Below are 18,563 nucleotides of genomic sequence, written 5' to 3'. Positions count from 1 at the left end.
ACGCCGGACCCGCTTATCCAACAGTCACCACCGCCGATTAACATGGGACCTGCAATCCGACGGCCCCTTAACCGACAGCGGTTAGCGGGATTCATTCTGTCTGAAAATCGAGGACCGCCTGTAGAGTGCAAGCTGGATGAAAACTTCCTCAATGATCTTCCAGATACTGCAGTTGCAAGACATTAGATTTTGTGATTTCATACTCCATCTTAATTTCGTTTGTTGTCTTTGACTTTTAAATCCAGTCGAGTACCACATTTGTCCAACGATGGTCATTCCTTCTTTTGATGTGTCTGGCTCAATGCCAATTTCATGTCTTCAGCCTTGCGATGATGTCACAAACTTGTGTTTGCTTTCAAACAAATTAATTTGTTCCTGTCTGTTCGGCAATACCCAGCATATCACTCCATACTTCTTTAAAGCTTCTGAATGATCTTCATATTTAGGGTGCAAGTTCACATCAATACGAAGAACACTGGTCATGGTGAAACACTTTAATTGAGGCTCACCTGAAGGTTTCCTTGCAAGACTGTCTTGTTTCTTCCAAATGCGCTCCATCCCGTCTTCATTCTCCTTGGACTATTTAGAATATGGCCCATAGTCATCAACATCTTCTAGTTCATTTTTTAACATGTATTTGTAAATCTGTCATCTTGTATAAGGATGTGACTGACTTGGTGAATGTCAAGGAAACTTGCAATGCAATCTCCAGCCTTAACACCATTTTGCACCTGTAATAAGTTCATCAACTGTGTCTTCACCATCTGCTTATGTGTATATACAATTTTTATTGCACTCAGCAAATACAAATGATATACATTTTCTTCAAAAGCAACACGTATTGGAGCATGCGATCACTTAGCCATGTTGCAACCAACACCAGCATTATACTAACCTCTGATACGGTTTCTCGCACTGCAATCCTGTGTTATCTGCTTTCACATGAATAGTAGTTAATATGGTAGCACAATGCAATAACTTATATTGGAGGTTAATTAATCTCTCGATATAAATTGTACAAAGTACAGCAATCTTCAAGTTATCCCCATAGGACAGAGACGAGTAAAAATCGCAAGCTGCAGATGCCTTAAAGTACTACACAACTTACTGATTAACTTGATTCTCTTCCTGGTGTTGGAAAGTTAAAGAAACTCTAGCGCAAAATCAGAGTTATAACCTGGTTAAAAGGAAGGCGGTTTCTGCAACAAACGACAGTATTTCTGCATTAGGTTATTCAACGCATAGAAAGAATCCAAGAGGGCTCTAAAAAAAGACTTTTATATGGTGCACCGTTGAGAATATAAATTGATATGTCAGAGAGATACAGATATCTCAAAAGCAAAGCCAAAACCATTGTAGAGAATGAAATAAGAGTGATGACAAAATCGCTGAGACTGGGAACCTATGCCCAATGTTTATGTTAAAATTAAAATTTTACTTTTAAAGGAGCAATCCAAGCAATATCCTACATGTAGTAAAGAAAAAGAAAACCGGCGCCTTACAAGTTCAGTAGTATATACAGGCATACCCCGCATTAACGTACGCAATGGGACCGGAGCATGTATGTAAAGCGAAAATGTACTTAAAGTGAAGCACTAACTTTTTCCCACTTATCGATGCATGAACTGTACTGCAATCTTCATATACATGCATAACTGATGTAAATAACACATTTGTAACAGGCTCTATAGTCTCCCCGCTTGCGCACAGCTTCGGTACAGGTAGGGAGACAGTATTGCTGTTCAGTATATGCTGACGGGCGCATGCGTAAGCTGCCGTTTGCCTATTGGGCGATATGTACTTACTCGCGAATGTACTTAAAGTGAGTGTCCTTAAACCGGGGTATGCCTGTAGAAAGTCCAAAACGATATCATTAAAGTCCCAACAAAGTCCTCTGTTGCAAAAATGATGGAAGAATTTCTGTGCAGCTCCCACCATGCATGAAGAGTTATGTGGAGAAAAAACAAACAAACAAAATTATGGTGCAGTATGTCAAACTAATATAACTGACAAAATGACCCAAAACACTAATGACAAAACAAAACAAGACAGACAAACTAGACAAACAATAGCAAGGCTTATAGTGATCAAAAGCTAATTTATTAAAACAACATAAATGAAGGGTTCCAGAAGACTAGAAAATCGCCAGGTCCAGATATTGTAAAATTGGGACCGTACTCACAAGATATCAATTTGTAACAGGCAATGAAGATAAACGTCGTGCTGCTCATCCACTGCAGTGGTGACCGGAGCGCCTTCCTGTGATTCCCCTGCCTCGGATGGATGCCGCGTCACTATGGGGCGGGACCCCCAGGCAGATGTCACGTGACTGGAAGGCGAGACTTCCTGGAACAGCGTTTTTTTCAACTTCAAGCCTGGATCAACTGCACGTCTTCTTTCACCAACAGACAGCTCTAAAAGAACTTCCCTACGCGTTTCATGCGCCTGCGCACACTTCCTCAGGGGATTGTAATGACACTGATACTGAGTGGAATATATACACCCACACTGCGATCCCAATTGGTTAATTATACAATTGAAAATTAAGCACAGGTGTTACCACAGTACGGATATCACAATAACATGCCTTGCTAAACAGACAACTACAATACAACACAAGACAATAAACAGTTAACAAAAAACACTTAATCTAATAATGAGACTATTCAAATATGGATAAAATACTAATAAGTAAAAACATTACTATACTATAAAAAAGCCTTCAATTCAAAGTCTATGTTCAGGCCTCTTGGAGAGAGTGTTTTCAGTTCATAGATCCAGTATGCTTCACGCATACTGACCTGTTGGAGTCTGTTACCACTTCTCCAATTGGCCTGAACAACCTCTATAGCTTGACATAACAAGCCTTTAGGATTCTGATTATGACACATGAGAAAATGGTGAGACACACTATGATTGACCAATCCCTTTTTGATGTTGTAAATGTGCTCATAAATTCTCCTTTGAAAGGTTCTCCCTGTTCTGCCAATATACTGCAAGCCATACGGGCATTGAAGCAAGTATATAATAAATGTAAAATGGCAATTAATAAATGTCTTAATGGGATATGATTTTGATGTTACTTTTGATGTAAATGATTTAGCATTACAGCTAAAAGAACATGCAACACATTTCGCACAAGTGAAAAAAACTTTCAAATTCCCTACTTGTTTCTGTCTGTGCTGATTGAATGGACAGCTTGGGGCCAATTTAGATTTTAAATTATTTGCCTTAGAGAAAATAATGTTTGGCCTTTTTGGGAGAATCTCTGCAAGAACATCATCTTTTAACAGGATTGGCCAATATTTGTTTATAATTTGTCTTATTTTAGGTGCCATCTCATTATATTGAGTGATAAATGATACTTGATGATTACACCTATTTGTTGTATCTTTTTTCTTATATTTTAGCAGTGTGTCTCTTTCTATGTCACTGACTTTTTTAAGGGCCTCATCCAAAAGGCTCTCAGAGTATTTTCTCTCTATGAATTTACTTTTTAAATCTTTGGCCTGAACTTCAAAAATTTCCTTTTCAGAACAATTGCGTTTAAGACGCACTAGTTGACCCTTCGGAATATTTCTTAGCCACTGAGGGTTATGCTGACTATCAGCACGTAAATAATTATTAGCTTGTACTGGCTTGAAGAATGTTTTCGTTTGAAGTGTGTTGTGAATAACATAAATGTGAAGATCTAAAAAATCAATGTGCTCGGTGCTGTGACTACAAGTAAACTTAAGATTTCTATCATTATTATTCAAATAAGTGCAAAAAACATCCAAAGATGCCTGACTACCTGACCACACAAACACCACGTCATCAATGTAGCGCCGCCAAAGCACCAAGTTTGCCTCTAGAGGACAGTTGTTCCAGATATAATCCTCCTCCCAACTGTCCATAAATAAATTAGCATAACTAGGGGCAAACCTGGTGCCCATAGCGGTGCCACATTTTTGGATGTAAAAATGTGAGTTAAATGTGAAATAATTGTGCGTTAAAATAAACCAAATACTATCCAAAAAAAAATTCACAAGCACCTTACTTCCCCACCTGGAAGACCTATTATTTCTGGTATATCTTCACTATCCTCAAATCTATCTCAATTTATTGATTACCACCTCCAACCAATTGTCACGGGTGTTAAATCTTATTTGCGAGACACTACTCACATATTACAAATTTTAAAAGATATTAAATGGGAGCCTGGGTATATATTGGCAACTGCTGATGTAACATCTTTGTATACTGTCATTAACCACAAACTAGGCTGCCAAGCTGCGTCCCGCAAATTGGAGGTTAAAAGTGACTTTGGGTAGAAGGAATTTTTTGGTGGATAGTATTTGGTTTATTTTAACGCACAATTATTTCACATTTAATTCACATTTTTACACATTTATTTGTATTGTAGTTGTCTGTTTAGCAAGGCATGTTATTGTGATATCAGTACTGTGGTAACACCTGTGCTTAATTTTCAATTGTATAATTAACCAATTGGGATCGCAGTGTGGGTGTATATATTCCACTCAGTATCAGTGTCATTACAATCCCCTGAGGAAGTGCGCGCAGGCGCATGAAACGCGTAGGGAAGTTCTTTTAGAGCTGTCTGTTGGTGAAAGAAGATGTGCACTTGATCCAGGCTTGAAGTTGAAAAAAACGCCTTCCAGTCACGTGACATCCGCCTGGAAGTCCCGCCCCATAGTGACGCGGCATCCATCCGAGGCAGGGGAATCACAGGAAGGCGCTCCGGTCACCACTGCAGTGGATGAGCAGCACGACGTTTATCTTCATTGCCTGTTACAAATTGATATCTTGTGAGTAGGGTCCCAATTTTACAATATCTGGACCTGGCGATTTTCTAGTCTTCTGGAACCCTTCATTTATGTTGTTTTAATAAATTAGCTTTTGATCACTATTAGCCTTGCTATTGTTTGTCTAGTTTGTCTGTCTTGTTTTGTTTTGTCATTAGTGTTTTGGGTCATTGTGTCAGTTATATTAGTTTGACATACTGCACCATAATTTTGTTTGTTTGTTTTTTCTCCACATAACTCTTCATGCATGGTGGGAGCTGTACAGCAATTCTTCCATCGTTTTTGCTACAGAGGACATTGTTGGGACTTTAATGATATCGTTTTGGACTTTCTATATACTACTGAACTTGTAAGGCGCCGTTTTTCTTTTTCTTTACTGCATCTAAGTGTCTGATTGTGCAATCAGCACTCACCTGGCGGCCTAATTCTACCTAGACTAGGGTTTAATATTTATTTCACTATTTATAGCGCTGTTTTCACACTTTTTTTTTTCTTTGTAATATCCTACATGTGTGGTTTTTATTTATTTTAATAAATCAGTTCTGTAGTACATTTTTTTTAAAATTCAATTCAATGCCATTTTAATGAGTTTTAACATTATGAGCATGCTCTGATTTCTAGAACAGGTTTTAAGAGACTTAGCAGTGCAAGATATTTTCAACACTTTCCGTTTGTGATAATTTGTTGGCAATATTCCCACCAGTTTGAGCTGAAAACTGTAACAATAAATAATGTAACCTTAGTTATTTAACAATACATTGTAGCTGCTGAGTAACACTGACTGAAGGATTGATTAAAAAGTTTTTAATAAAGGTAATCAAAGGCTCCATATATTAAAAGGAAAAAAAAGTTTTTTTTTCTTTTAAGTGCCACTTGGATTGCCTCTTTAATATAGCTCAAAATATCTATAAAAGTGTTCACACATGATCATGACAATAATACAATTTTGGTGAGTAAGGAATGCTGTGCTCGTTGGATATCTCTGAATTAAAGGTATCAAATTCTAGATATACTCTGAATTAATAGAGAGGCTGGGGTCTAGCAAAAAGACGAAAGCAAAAGGCTAGCTGGATATTATGACCCACTTTGGTCACATGACCAGTCTCATATATTGAAACGAGTAAATGTATCCAATGAACCGAGGTTAGACACATATAGGAAGATTGCTGCTGCCTAATTGCAACAATTGTGTCAGAACAAATCCTCAAAGATAGTCTGACAAATGTAGCCCTTGGTGATCATTAATTGTTACTAAATAATGCAATGCCACACAGAGTACAGTGTGGATAGTAGGTGGTCAGTGTAAAAAACACACACACACAGGAAAAATATGTAACTGAAATGTGACCCCTTAATCCTGACAGCGCTATTACTACACCTACACACTTAACACACTTAGGGCAGATACATCAAGCTGCAGTAAACCTAAAAATACATTATAACCGTCATTTTTATAGTACAAATGGAAAAAACATTGCACTGCCAAAAAGAATGCACCTTTTTGTTAAAAAATTGGATCCAGCAAAAATATTGGATCCGATATTTATCGGATAATTTTTTAACATATACATATTGTCCTCAATCTTGTTTCTTTCTCTGCAATGGCTTTGCTTTTGAGATATCTGTATCTCTAGGTACTGTACATACCAATGTATATTCCCAACCGTGGCAAGTACATACAAGGGCATTTTTGCAGTCCTCTTGGGTTCCTGCTTTGTGTCCATCATTCCCTTAGGTGCACCTACTTATGGGTGTATACTTAGGTTGAGCGAGGAGCTTTTTCTGTTTTTTGATTCCTCAAGAGGTTATTCAGTAAGCTGCAATAGTGCAGGTTGGGGGACACAATTGCACGGAGTCTTCAATTGTTGTCAATAGGAGTTTCTGTGTGACAGTGTCTCAATCAGCACTATCGCAGTTTAATGTATAACCCTTTTAATCTATGAGGGATAACTATTCATGAAATAACATTGTACTTTTCTATTCATATTAAGGAGCCGGGAAATAGCTCCCTATGGAGATTCTCTATGCAACAGAAAGAACAAGCATGATTGATTGCAACTCATCAATATGATTTTTTTGTAGGGTGGTTAGATGTAGATCAAAACAGCTATTCAATCACAAGAATTGCAGTGCTTGAAGAAAAGAAGAGAAACAAAGATTTTCACATGGGAAAAGTACATAACTGCTTAGAAAAAAGAATCTATGAACTTAAAATAGAATGCTTTACAATTTTTATTGCAGAAGTAATGGTTTTAAACGTGGAATGAAACGAGATTCTTTGTAGGTTTTGATACCCTTTAGGGGGCAACATAATTGATTGGGTATTATGTAGATATATTTTTTGAGTCCACTAACCTGCATGAGCTCTAAATCTTAGGCACAATATCTATCCATTTTTGGAAAATGTTACATCTGAAGCCCTCTGCGGATTCCAAACAAAAGGTTATGTAGGATGAGGACTGCAAAACTGTATACTGTACATGTCCTTACAATTAGACATGTTGAAAGGTGCTCCTGGTGAATTTATGTGATTTTTTTCTGAGTTTTATGCAAAAGATTGCAAACTTTGGGGGAATATCCCTTGCTTTTAATAATTGTTTTATTACTTTTACTTCAACAATATCATTCACAGTTTAATACTATGCCACTAGATAGTACAACTTTAAACATTTTTCTTACACAAATGTAATATTGTGTTGGAAAAATATTTAACAAAAAATATATAGTGTGAGTGTTGAATCCTTTCAGCAAATAATAATGTATTTATAATATTTATTTTTGTTTATGTGTTTTAGTTTATTTATCTGCCGATGAATATTTTAAGGAAACTCATTTAGCAAACGCTTCCAAAATAAATGTCTTATCTAATACAAGTAACATTTTGGCCGGGACTCATTATAGGTCGGTAAATAGGTGACAATTCTATATGAATGACAACTGCACGATATTGAGCTAATTTGCATGCAGATGATGGTGATAATGCACCATAAATATCTCCATTAATGCCAACATTCCACATGTAATAGAAACCTTTTTTTTACCATATGGTAAGCTAATAACCCTTTGTGTACCCTGCGGTAGCAAAGGTAGATAATTGCTTTTATGACAGACAGGCTACCATTGCATTGCAGAGGAATACCTTGAGTACCCCTGCTGCACCAAAGTGGTTAACAGTTAAAATAATCTCCCCTCAATCCCCCTCCCCCCCCCAAAAAAAGTAAGCATAGTAAAAAGAGTATATACAGCTTTTAAAAATATTGACCCCAAGTGGGTAACTAGGCTGGACCCACTCCTGCTCAAACCATAAAAAGCTCACCAATTCTGTAATGTACCTTAGTGAATAATGCACCTTACACAACGTCATCTCCCACTGACTTACAAGTGAGTTCATGCCGGATCGGTAACCTTAACCCTGTAACAAACCTTAATGAATCGCCATCTTTGTGTTTAATTTTTAATTTTACTCTCTGCAGTCGCAACATTGACTAACAGCCCTTCAAAGCGCACACAATTTGGCGAATTGACCAAAATAAAGATAAATGTGAACCTTTTGGTGATTTTTGTCACGTTTTTACATCCACATTCACCCCCGCAAGCGCAAAACCACCCACTTTTAAACAGCAGGTCTTGCGATGCACCTGTGAATGACCAGTCTATTAAGACTTCTTCCTCCATAGACAGGTGAAGAGAATGTTTACAGATCGTTAATACCAGCAAAAAGGGCATCCCTTGGTATTGTTACAGGCTGAAAAATTACTTGGGCCAATGAATTAGACTAAATGGCCATTACGTATGAGAAGACAGATAAGCATTTAACTATATAATTTGTCATATTGGATGTAGCATTTGGAGCTTTTTGCCCTTTGTTGTATACAACTTTTTACATCATTGCAAGTTTTCCAAAATCCTTCAATGCCCAGTTACTGAAGGTAAGACTCTTTCTTCTGTTAAAATGATCAATGATGTCACTCTGGTGCCGCAGCCTCTCCGGCACAGAAAGGGTCAAATATATGGTGTCCTGCATCCTTTTTTCACGAGAATCCACATAACTCACAGAAGTCCACAAGACTTTTGATAGATTTTGCTTCTGAATTGTATTATCACAATATTATAAATAATGAAGAGGATAGAAATATGAAGGCGCGCACTATCTAACTATATTAACTCCCTCCAGGTAAATCAATACTAAATATATTAAGTAGGTGAAGGTGCAAAAAAAATGATTTAAACATATAAACAACGACATTTAAAAAGGTTAAAAGCAAGTTTGAGAGCGTTCTCCCTACATAGGAGAAATACATCTTATACGGAAGTGATATCACATAAATAAAGTCATGGGGCAAGTACAGGAATAGTCACTGTGGAATAAACAAGAGTCCACTGGTGACAAGTCTAAGTACCCACGTAAAACAGAAACATCATGAAGCATGTGAAGCATATAAAACAGCTTTGCTCGGTATATAGACCCAGAGAAGTACAAAAAAAAAAGTTTTAAAATATGACTTAGAAAAATAATATTAACGATACCGAGTAGGGAATATAAGTGCACCAGCACACAAACAGTCCAAGTGATGTCCAGGAAAAGATTCATATACCGTGCAAAGAAAAAACGAATAAAAATACTTCTGCATCATTAATCTGGATGTTATATACAAAAGCTAAATATGAGTTCCTATCTCGATGTATATCGCAGGTGAAGAGTTCATACTAAATGCAGAGAGACATCTCATGGTGCCGCATTTGCAGCAAGCCTCGCCCCAGAAGCACGTCTAGAAACCGACGAGTGTTGGTTCTTGCTTCGTCGAGGATGTGAAATAATAAAATATTTCTTTTTTTTATATTTTTCCGGGATGATGTAATAAGCAATGCAATGTTCTATGCTCTGTGATGTCTCTATACCCGCTGTATCCGGGTGCTTGGGTTGTCATAGGTGCACCCTTGTGGATTCCACAGTGACAATTACTCGCCACTTTACTATATTTAGGAAGTATCACTTCAGGATAAGATTTATTTCGGCGAGTAACCTCTCTCTCAGGCTGTTTTTGAATGCCTTAATTTATGTTATAAATTAAAATGTTGTATACTCTTTATGTTCCCATTTGTGTAAGATTTCTTTACTCTAAATAACTAAAAGAACATGACACTATTACACTGCATTTTTACAACACAATTCTATGATTGTGTAAAAGTTGTATATCTAGTGGCAGTCATAACCTGTGCAAGGAATTGTTGAAATTAAAGTAATACAACGATTGTTAAAAGCAAGGGAACCATCGATTGTTCTATTTCTGTATAACATGACTGTGGAATTCTCCACGGGTTATATTAGCTATATTTCAGAAACATTTCATGTAATGAAACACCCTCCAGTCAGTTTGAGGAACTTTTTTATACCTTTAACTTTACCATAACTCTCCAGTGTCATTGGAAACTGGACCATAAAAGAAAAAAATAAATTAATAAAAACGCCGCCCTGCCGAAGGCAACTCAGTGGGGCTCCTTTGAAATCCATGCTGAGAAACAACAGAATTGCACGGTCTGTACATCATTATGGTAGTTACATGTCATTCAAGATATGTTTTTCTGAAACCGCATGGAAGGCCAAAACCTACTTAGCACATCTAAGATAAAAACTGTGAATGTGAAAATGATGCAACTCTTCTGAAAGATATATAGTAATTGATAGGCACAAAGGTACAATGTTAAGAAGCCTCAATCAATTCTATAATCTAGAAGCACAGACACATACAGTAAATGTTGCTTTCAGACTTGGTGTAGTCTGCCTCCTGTGCCTGCTATAAAATCTCAGACCACATTCAATGCCGGTTTTCTTTTTTTTTTATAGTGTACTCCTGTTTCTTCCCCAAGTATTTCTTAAAGTATTTTACTCTGTTAGCCTGAACCCCTCTAGCTGGGAGACTGCCCCACACTTCACTATCCTTTCTGTAACAAGCTCCAACGTTCCAGTTTCAGAGCATGGTTTCCTGTTTTAGCGTGCCTCTTTCTCTAAACATTCTTCCACTCCGTGCCTTGTTCATATTTGTGTACTTCAAAGTTTATATTGAATAAAAAGTAACATGTATTATATTTTTAAAAAGCCAGTCTAAGGAGACTGTGAAACCAGTAGGTTCTTTTTAAATTGTAGAAATGACATGTACACCAATAAATATTTCTTATTTTCTCCAACTGCATATTCAGTTAAGTAGAAGTGTAGATTTAAGTCTGATTGTTTTTTTGTAACGAAAATATACTTGAGCTCTGCATATACATTATGTGCAAAATAAATATATTTAAAGCAGCATTCCACATGGCTCGTTTTTGTATTCTTCTTACATTTTAATTTTACCTGAACAAGGGGGTCCCACAAAATTGCTGCACTATGGTCCCATGATGTCGGGGGAACCCCCAGTTACCCAACTATGGCAGCGGGCAAAATAAGTGTCCGCCAGACACGAAAGGCGGGGTCAGGGCTCGGCCCGGCCCAAACAATGACGTTGTGGCTCTCTATCGCTGCCCACGGCTATGCTTGTAGTCTAGTCACCATAAATGTGAGTTAGGTCAAAACAGCCAAAAAAAACAAAGAATATTTGGGGGTCCCCAAATGTCATGGACCACGTATGAGCTTCAATGGATCCCCGGTAAAAAAAAAAAATTGTCACTTCTGCTTTAAATCAATAGTTCATTGGGTGGTAGTATTTTCATTCTTTAAACATCTACAATGAGTAATTGGCAGCCCTCCCCCAGCCCACACCCAAACCGTATACCATTTCTTTTCAGTTATAAGAAATCAACAGGTGATTGAAGAATAACCAAAGACTCTTCACCTAGCTTTTTCCAAACAGTTATGCTAAAACTTTTGGTGTACCAGACATTCTTCTCATAACTGCATTTTGGGCAAGTATGATTGCAAATATAATACATTAGATTCATCTTCTGTGGTAGGAATTAAACCTATGAATGTTATTCTAAATATATAAGTTCGGCATTTAATGTTAGGAAATAATGATTATTATAGGCTAAAGCTGTTAGATTCTGGGCATTATTGAAATCCCTGTTCTCTGACTAGTTAAAATTCCGGGCATTATCCATTCAGTAATGACCCGGAATTTTTGACACCTTGCCAAGTTTTTCAGCCAATCAGCTTTGAGTTCTCATGAGAGCAGCTCTCAGGCAAGGAAGGTGATTGGACAGGAGGCACCAGCAAGGCTCTGACTCCTCCCCCACCCAGCCTGCAGAGAGCTCCGCACAGGAGAGTGAGGGGAAAAATTTGTGTCTGTCTGCTGTGTGTTTTGTGGGTCTAGAGGGGGGCCGCAGAGTGTTTTATTGGTGTCTGTTTGTCTCTTCTGATGGTGTGTGTTTTGTGGGTGTAGATGGAGCAGCAGTCTGTTTTGGTGGTGTGTGTGTGTCTGCAGCTATGTGATTTGTGGGTCTATAGAGGGACAGCAGTGTTTAATTTGTGTGTGTGTGTGTGTGTGTGTGTGTGTGTGTGTGTGTGTGTATCTGTGTGTCTGTAGTGTGTGTTCTGATGGTGTGTTTTGTGGGTGTAGAGGTGGCAGCAGTCTGTTTTGTTGGTGGGTGTGTGTGTCTGGTTTTGTGGGTGTAGAGGGGGTGCTGCAGTGTGTGTGTCTGTGTGTCTTCAGTGTGTGTTTTGTGGGTGTACAGGGCGGAGGAGGGCTTCAGAGTGTGTTTTGTGTGTGTGTGTGTGTGTGTGTGTGTGTGCAGGGTGTAGTGGGGAGCTGCTGTGTGTGTGTTTTGTGAGTGTAGCGGGTGGAAGAGGGCTGCAGTGTGTTTTGTGGGTGAAGAGGGGGGGCTGCAGTGTGTGTAAGAGGGGCTGCAGTGTGTGTTTGTGTCTATAGAAGGGGTTGCACAGTGTGTGTGTGTGTGTGTTTGTGCATAGTGGGTGGGCTGCAGAGTGTGTACAATTTCATTTTAATAAACACGTGCAGTAAAAGTATAAGAATGTAGACGATAGGTAGTTTAGACACAAGTCCAAGTAGCAGTGCTCAGTGTGGTGGAAACATATAGTTACAATCAATATTGAGGAAAACACACATGATGGTGAATAGAAAAAGCCAAATGATGCTGAGAGAGAAATTGAACCCAGTGTAAATTATGTATGGTGAGAATTCAGTAATCCCTAATTGTCCATGGGGTGAGACGAATATAAGCATAAGTATATAGCCGTCCAATGCAGTACTCCACCGGACAGGATATCTCAACAATAACACTGTTACTGGTCAACAACTCCCCATGAATAATGGGGGAGAAACAATACTCACACACAGCAGCTTCTTGTATTTGCGTGCATCACGCAATGCGGTCATGGCAGAGGAGAAATCCTAGGATTGGATGCGGAGCACAGCTGAAGAAGTGGGGCCAGCGCCAAGATGATGGGGTTAAAAAATTGTTTATTTAAACATAGTACCGGGGAACAAAAAAACAAACACTCTGACGCGTTTCAGGCAAACGCCCTTTATCAAAGAGTCTCTTTGAAAAAGGGCGTTTGCCTGAAACGCGTCAGAGTGTTTGTTTTTTTGTTCCCCGGTACTATGTTTAAATAAACAATTTTTTAACCCCATCATCTTGGCGCTGGCCCTACTTCTTCAGCTGTGCTCCGCATCCAATCCTAGGATTTCTCCTCTAAGAATGTAGACGATCATAATGATAAAAATCAATGACTACAAAAGTGTCTACGGCAGTCCTCGGTTATCCAACGGAATCCGTTCTGGAAGTAGCATTGGATAGTGAAACCGTTGTGAGTCCCATGTTAATCAGTGGCGGTGAGCATTGGATAACGCACTCAGGCGTCGGATAACGCATTCCAGGGTTGAAAAACGGCCCTTAGGGTTGCATTATAAAGCGTTGGATATGCCATTCGTTGTAAAGTGAAACGTTGGATAGCGAGACTACTGTACCTGTATCTTTTTTTATGAAAAAAATAAATAAGCCTACATTTAGCCTATAATAGTAATAATCCCCGAATAACAGGGCAGTACTGGCCAATAATGCCCTGGCTGGGTTAAAGTCCCTCTGCTTCGCCTCGGGCCTTCAACTCTTCCAGCCAGGGCATTATTGGCCAATAATGCCCTGTTCTTCAGGGATTATTACCTAAATAATAATATACAAGAGATAGAAGTTATATACACGTGTTTCTCCTATTATTGAGTAAACTGTACTCATTTAATCACTTTTACTATGAGCCATTTAATCCGTTTTATCGTGATTAGACCAATGGTTTAATAAATTTGGTGCAAATTTCATAAGCAGACATATTAAACCTGGCATTAAAATAAATATTAACAATTCAGATTAATGATCAGAAGAAATATCAAATGTATTATGAACCAGCATGTGTGTCAACTAACTCATTCCTTAAGTACTCTTGTTATAGTTATTATTAAGTGCTAGTGTATACTGCAAGCAAACATAACGGGCTAACTATTCTACATGAAAAAAATACCATTTAAAAAAAGAGATGAGCAAGTTTGGATTTTTGGAAGCTGACAACCCAAACCTAGGCCACGTTTAGCACAATCTTGTTGGAAAAATTGCATTTATTTATTTTTATTTATGAAACCAGGACATAATGCATTGAGTTACCTCTTGTTTTCAAGTATGTCCTGGGCACAGAGTTATGATGACAAATTCATGGTTACATGAAATGAACAGAGGTTACACATTATATTTACAGACATTCCATGGACAGTCAGAGATCACATGTTATGGGCGTATATAGCAGTTACAGACATTCCATGGACAGTCAGAGATCACATGTTATGGGCGTATATAGCAGTTACAGACATTCCATGGACAGTCAGAGATCACATGTTATGGGCGTATATAGCAGTTACAGACATTCCATGGACAGTCAGAGATCACATGTTATGGGCGTATATAGCAGTTACAGACATTCCATGGACAGTCAGAGATCACATGTTGTGGGCGTATATAGCAGTTACAGACATTCCATGGAGAGTCAGAGATAATACTGTATATGATTACGGGCGTAGGTAACAGTTACAGACAAGATTAAAATGTGAGACAGCTATAGTCTTGAAAAAACTTAAACTAGACACATTTTGGCGCGGATTGCAGAGATTTGGATTGTCAAATTCCAAAAATCCGAACTCGCTCAGCTCTATTTTAAAATGTGTGCCCATTCATACTGTAGAGTTTGATACAGTCCCATAATCGTTAAAGCCATTACAAAAAAACACAAATCAGCATTCAGACACAAGACATTACTTACATCCAATGAATCCTCATTCACCATGATGAGCGACATAGTTTGTGATACAAGCCTGCAGGAGTAACCTGTCAAACATGAAAATATGTATCATACAGTGTCTACCAAGAGGAGCAAACTAAGGAGACGTCCTTCATTTCTCTGTACAAGGTAGAGATAATGAATACAAGTTGAGTAAACTATCAACATATGAATAGTGTTTTTTTTTTTAATGAGTTTCTTAGTTTCAGTCTTATCAGTCAGTGGATACTCCTGTAACAAATGATACCAACATCAATATCTTACCTAATAGAAGTAACACTTGAGCTGGGATTCACTGAAGGTCGTTAAATAGGCAATAATACTCAGAATTATGGAAATGGAGCCACCTGTGCTTAAACTGGGATATCCTGAAAACCTGACCTGTTGGGGGATCTTGAGGATTGGAGTTGAGCAACACTGATCTAATCTAATATTAAAAAGGTAGCCTAATACGTATAACACAGGCTTTAAATGGTTTAATCTAGAGTCACACAAACACTGTGTTTTTTAAAAGATACTACATAAGCCGGTACATCCCATGCAGCATTCATCTTGCTCACTTTCGAATTAAATGGCTGTAATATAATGCACAGCAAAAGTTTGATTTACCATCCAATAATTTCCTATTTAGGTATTGGATATGGAACCAAGTGATGTGAATAATTACACCAAGCTCCGAAATTTAAAACCTCCAATTTAGGAAGGTGACCTCCTTGGTTTCCCTAACCTCTTTGCTAAATAGATTTTAAGGAGCGAGTAGCATAATCAAACTACCAAAAACAGCGAACTTCTGGTCACGTTTCAATTTCCATATAAACAAACATGCTCTGTCAGCCAACTCAGTCCTAATTGCGTGCGCTTCTATAACATTACATGTGCATAGGGAATTAGCTGTATAAGATACAAGCACAGCAAGGTGACATCATTAACATCTGGATGATATAGGAAGAAACAGGGGCTGTCTGACTATATAGTAACACAATTACCCCGTTTTCGACAGGGACCAGAATTCCCTCTATGTTTGCTTTTTTTTTTATCATTTCAACCGCGCTTTATAGAAATATTTCACAAACGTGATTATGGTCATACTATTTTAAGACTAGAAAGCAATTGAAATAATACATACACCACAGCAACTGAGCTAATTGCTTTACCCTGTGAATGGGGTATGAATGGGGTGTACCAACAAGCACTTTACTGGAAACCATTGGGTGTAGGGTCAGTGACAATGCGACTGTGCTCATTTTCACATTAGATTTCTCGGCTGTTAGTTGTAATTTATAATAATAGCAGATTTTTTTTTCAGTACCCCAGGTGGAGCTGGTGGTTATTCTATGTGTCTTGGTGTATACTATTAAGGTAATAAGTGGGTTCCAGTTCTATATTTGTAAATAAGAAATTAATAATCATCATTCTTTCCCCAGAGGATCCATACTGTTGATCTATCTGTACTCATGCATGTCAACTCCTTATTTCATTATATTTCTTGTATTTACTCTTTCATCCACGTATGTTTTTTTCCAGTCATCTCATATTGATACAGCAATGTCTAAAATTCAGACAATCACATTGACATGCAGATACACTAACATACTGTACAAAGCCAAAAGGCTATTTCCTTTCACTGTTCATATACAGTCATACTCACAATTACATGTGAACGGCCTACATTTGTACACTTCATAATTTATACTGTACTACTTCATCTTTTATTCTTTGCAGCATTTTTCTGGTTCCCAGCTCTGAATTGACACCACTGCATGATGATAATCCAGGGTTGTTCTTATAACTAAACACTAAAAATGATCAATAGGAATAGAGATTCCACTTACACTGGACATTGTATAAATTGATGTTATTAAAATTATACTGTTCTTTACACAGACTGAGAAGTGTGGTGTTAAAAATAAATTTGTCGGGCCTCACTAATCTCTGATACAGGGTTATCGTACCGTGAACCTACCTTAACTGTCACTAACTTGAGCAGCAGTTACAGTAACAGAGATTAAAGCTTGGATTAAATCTCCCCCTTCGTGGCAGTCAGTGATACTCACCGAGTCTTGTTAATTTATATAAGACATTTTTTGTTTCCTAACACACTTTAATATTACATCTCAAGCAGCAGGGGCATAGCCAGGATTTCTCATAAGGCCAGGCGTTTAGCCACGGCAGTGGGGTGCTTGTGGACGAGGGGCAGAATCGGCTAGAGAGGGATGCTGCCGCAGGCTTTCTCCTCCTACTATACTACCTACAATGCACCAAGCCGCCTCTTCATACCAGATTTCTTAAGTCTGGCATTTTAAGTGTTACAGTGGGCCTTACCCACTAAGGCCCTACCTTAAGCTCCGCCCATGTCAAGTAGTAGCATGAATATATATTTTGAGGAGAGAAAGACAGGTACTAAAATAACACATTTTGGATCTTATTCTGTATGCTCTGTTAGCGCGGTACCGTGCGATCTGCACGGAAAGCCCCACTGACTTGAATGGGACTTTTCGTGCAGATCGCACGGTATAGCGCTAACGGAGCTTACAGAATCAGTCCCATTAGATGAGCATTTCAGCTTATGATCTTTATATATAAGTATGATGGCAGAAGACAGGTCCTGTACAAACAAAGTACCACTGCAGTTTGTTTTTGAACTACATTTTTTAAATCATTAGTAGATAATAAAAATGTATTCAGTATTCCTTTTCGGTTACTATGCGATAACTAGAACATAAATCCTGTAATAGTCTATCTTTCCTGAAACAATTCATCAGATAACACATTTGCTGTTACAGAACAACACACTGCAAAGCAGGATATATTTCCATCCGGAAACTTTTTGACTATAATAATAGATTACAACAATGTAAAATCTAATGATAATTAATAAGCCTAAATAAAAAAACATATGCCCCAACTACAGGTCATAATATTACGTCACATTTTGAATGTGGAAATTCAGATTGACAGAAGTATAAAATGTATGTATCTTACCTATATTGACAGCTGTTTCCTGTTTATCGCCAGTTAAAACCCATATTTTAATCTCCGCTTTCATTAATGTTGCTATAGTTTCTGGAACTCCTCCTTGTAGACGATCTTCAATAGCTGTTGCACCAAGTAGCATCAAATTCTGGAAACATAAAAACAAGCTTACTTTTATCACATTCAATATATATATAATTTCTAATGGAATGTTGCTTTGTCCTATATTTGAAGACCTATTTTTTGTTCCCTCAAGTTCTAAACTGACGTTACCTCCTACTTCAGATAATGATGATTTCTATACCGTCACATTTATAGAGCTAATTGAAAGGTGTTAGAGCTACTTCTCATCACTGAAACTACTTTAAGTCACCTTCAGCAGCAATCAAGCCTCCAGGTGTAGTCATGAATGTCTCAGTTAGCTGGAAAGTCTCTACGTGAATGATCCTCTCACTGGACCATAGCAAAGGACAAATCCACGTCTTAGTTCGGAGATGCATGAGTAGCACCCATCACAG

The 18,563-nt window shown here is 38.0% G+C and overlaps 1 protein-coding gene across 1 annotated transcript in view; it reads right to left on the bottom strand.

Moving 5' to 3' along the window:
* Window positions 1-18,563, bottom strand: part of ATP8A2 (ATPase phospholipid transporting 8A2) — a 691,321-nt gene that overhangs the window by 525,068 nt on the left and 147,690 nt on the right. The window contains exons 22-24 of the mRNA XM_075592224.1: window positions 18,055-18,193; window positions 15,039-15,119; window positions 2,248-2,294 (exon numbers count right to left, since the gene is read on the bottom strand). Of these exons, the coding sequence (XP_075448339.1) occupies window positions 2,248-2,294; window positions 15,039-15,119; window positions 18,055-18,193 (267 nt within the window). The remainder of the gene's footprint in view (window positions 1-2,247; window positions 2,295-15,038; window positions 15,120-18,054; window positions 18,194-18,563) is intronic.

The sequence above is a fragment of the Ascaphus truei genome, chromosome 3, assembly GCF_040206685.1.
Source record: "Ascaphus truei isolate aAscTru1 chromosome 3, aAscTru1.hap1, whole genome shotgun sequence".
Classification (NCBI taxonomy): Eukaryota; Metazoa; Chordata; class Amphibia; order Anura; family Ascaphidae; genus Ascaphus; species Ascaphus truei.
This window is presented reverse-complemented; position numbering and strand designations above follow the sequence as displayed.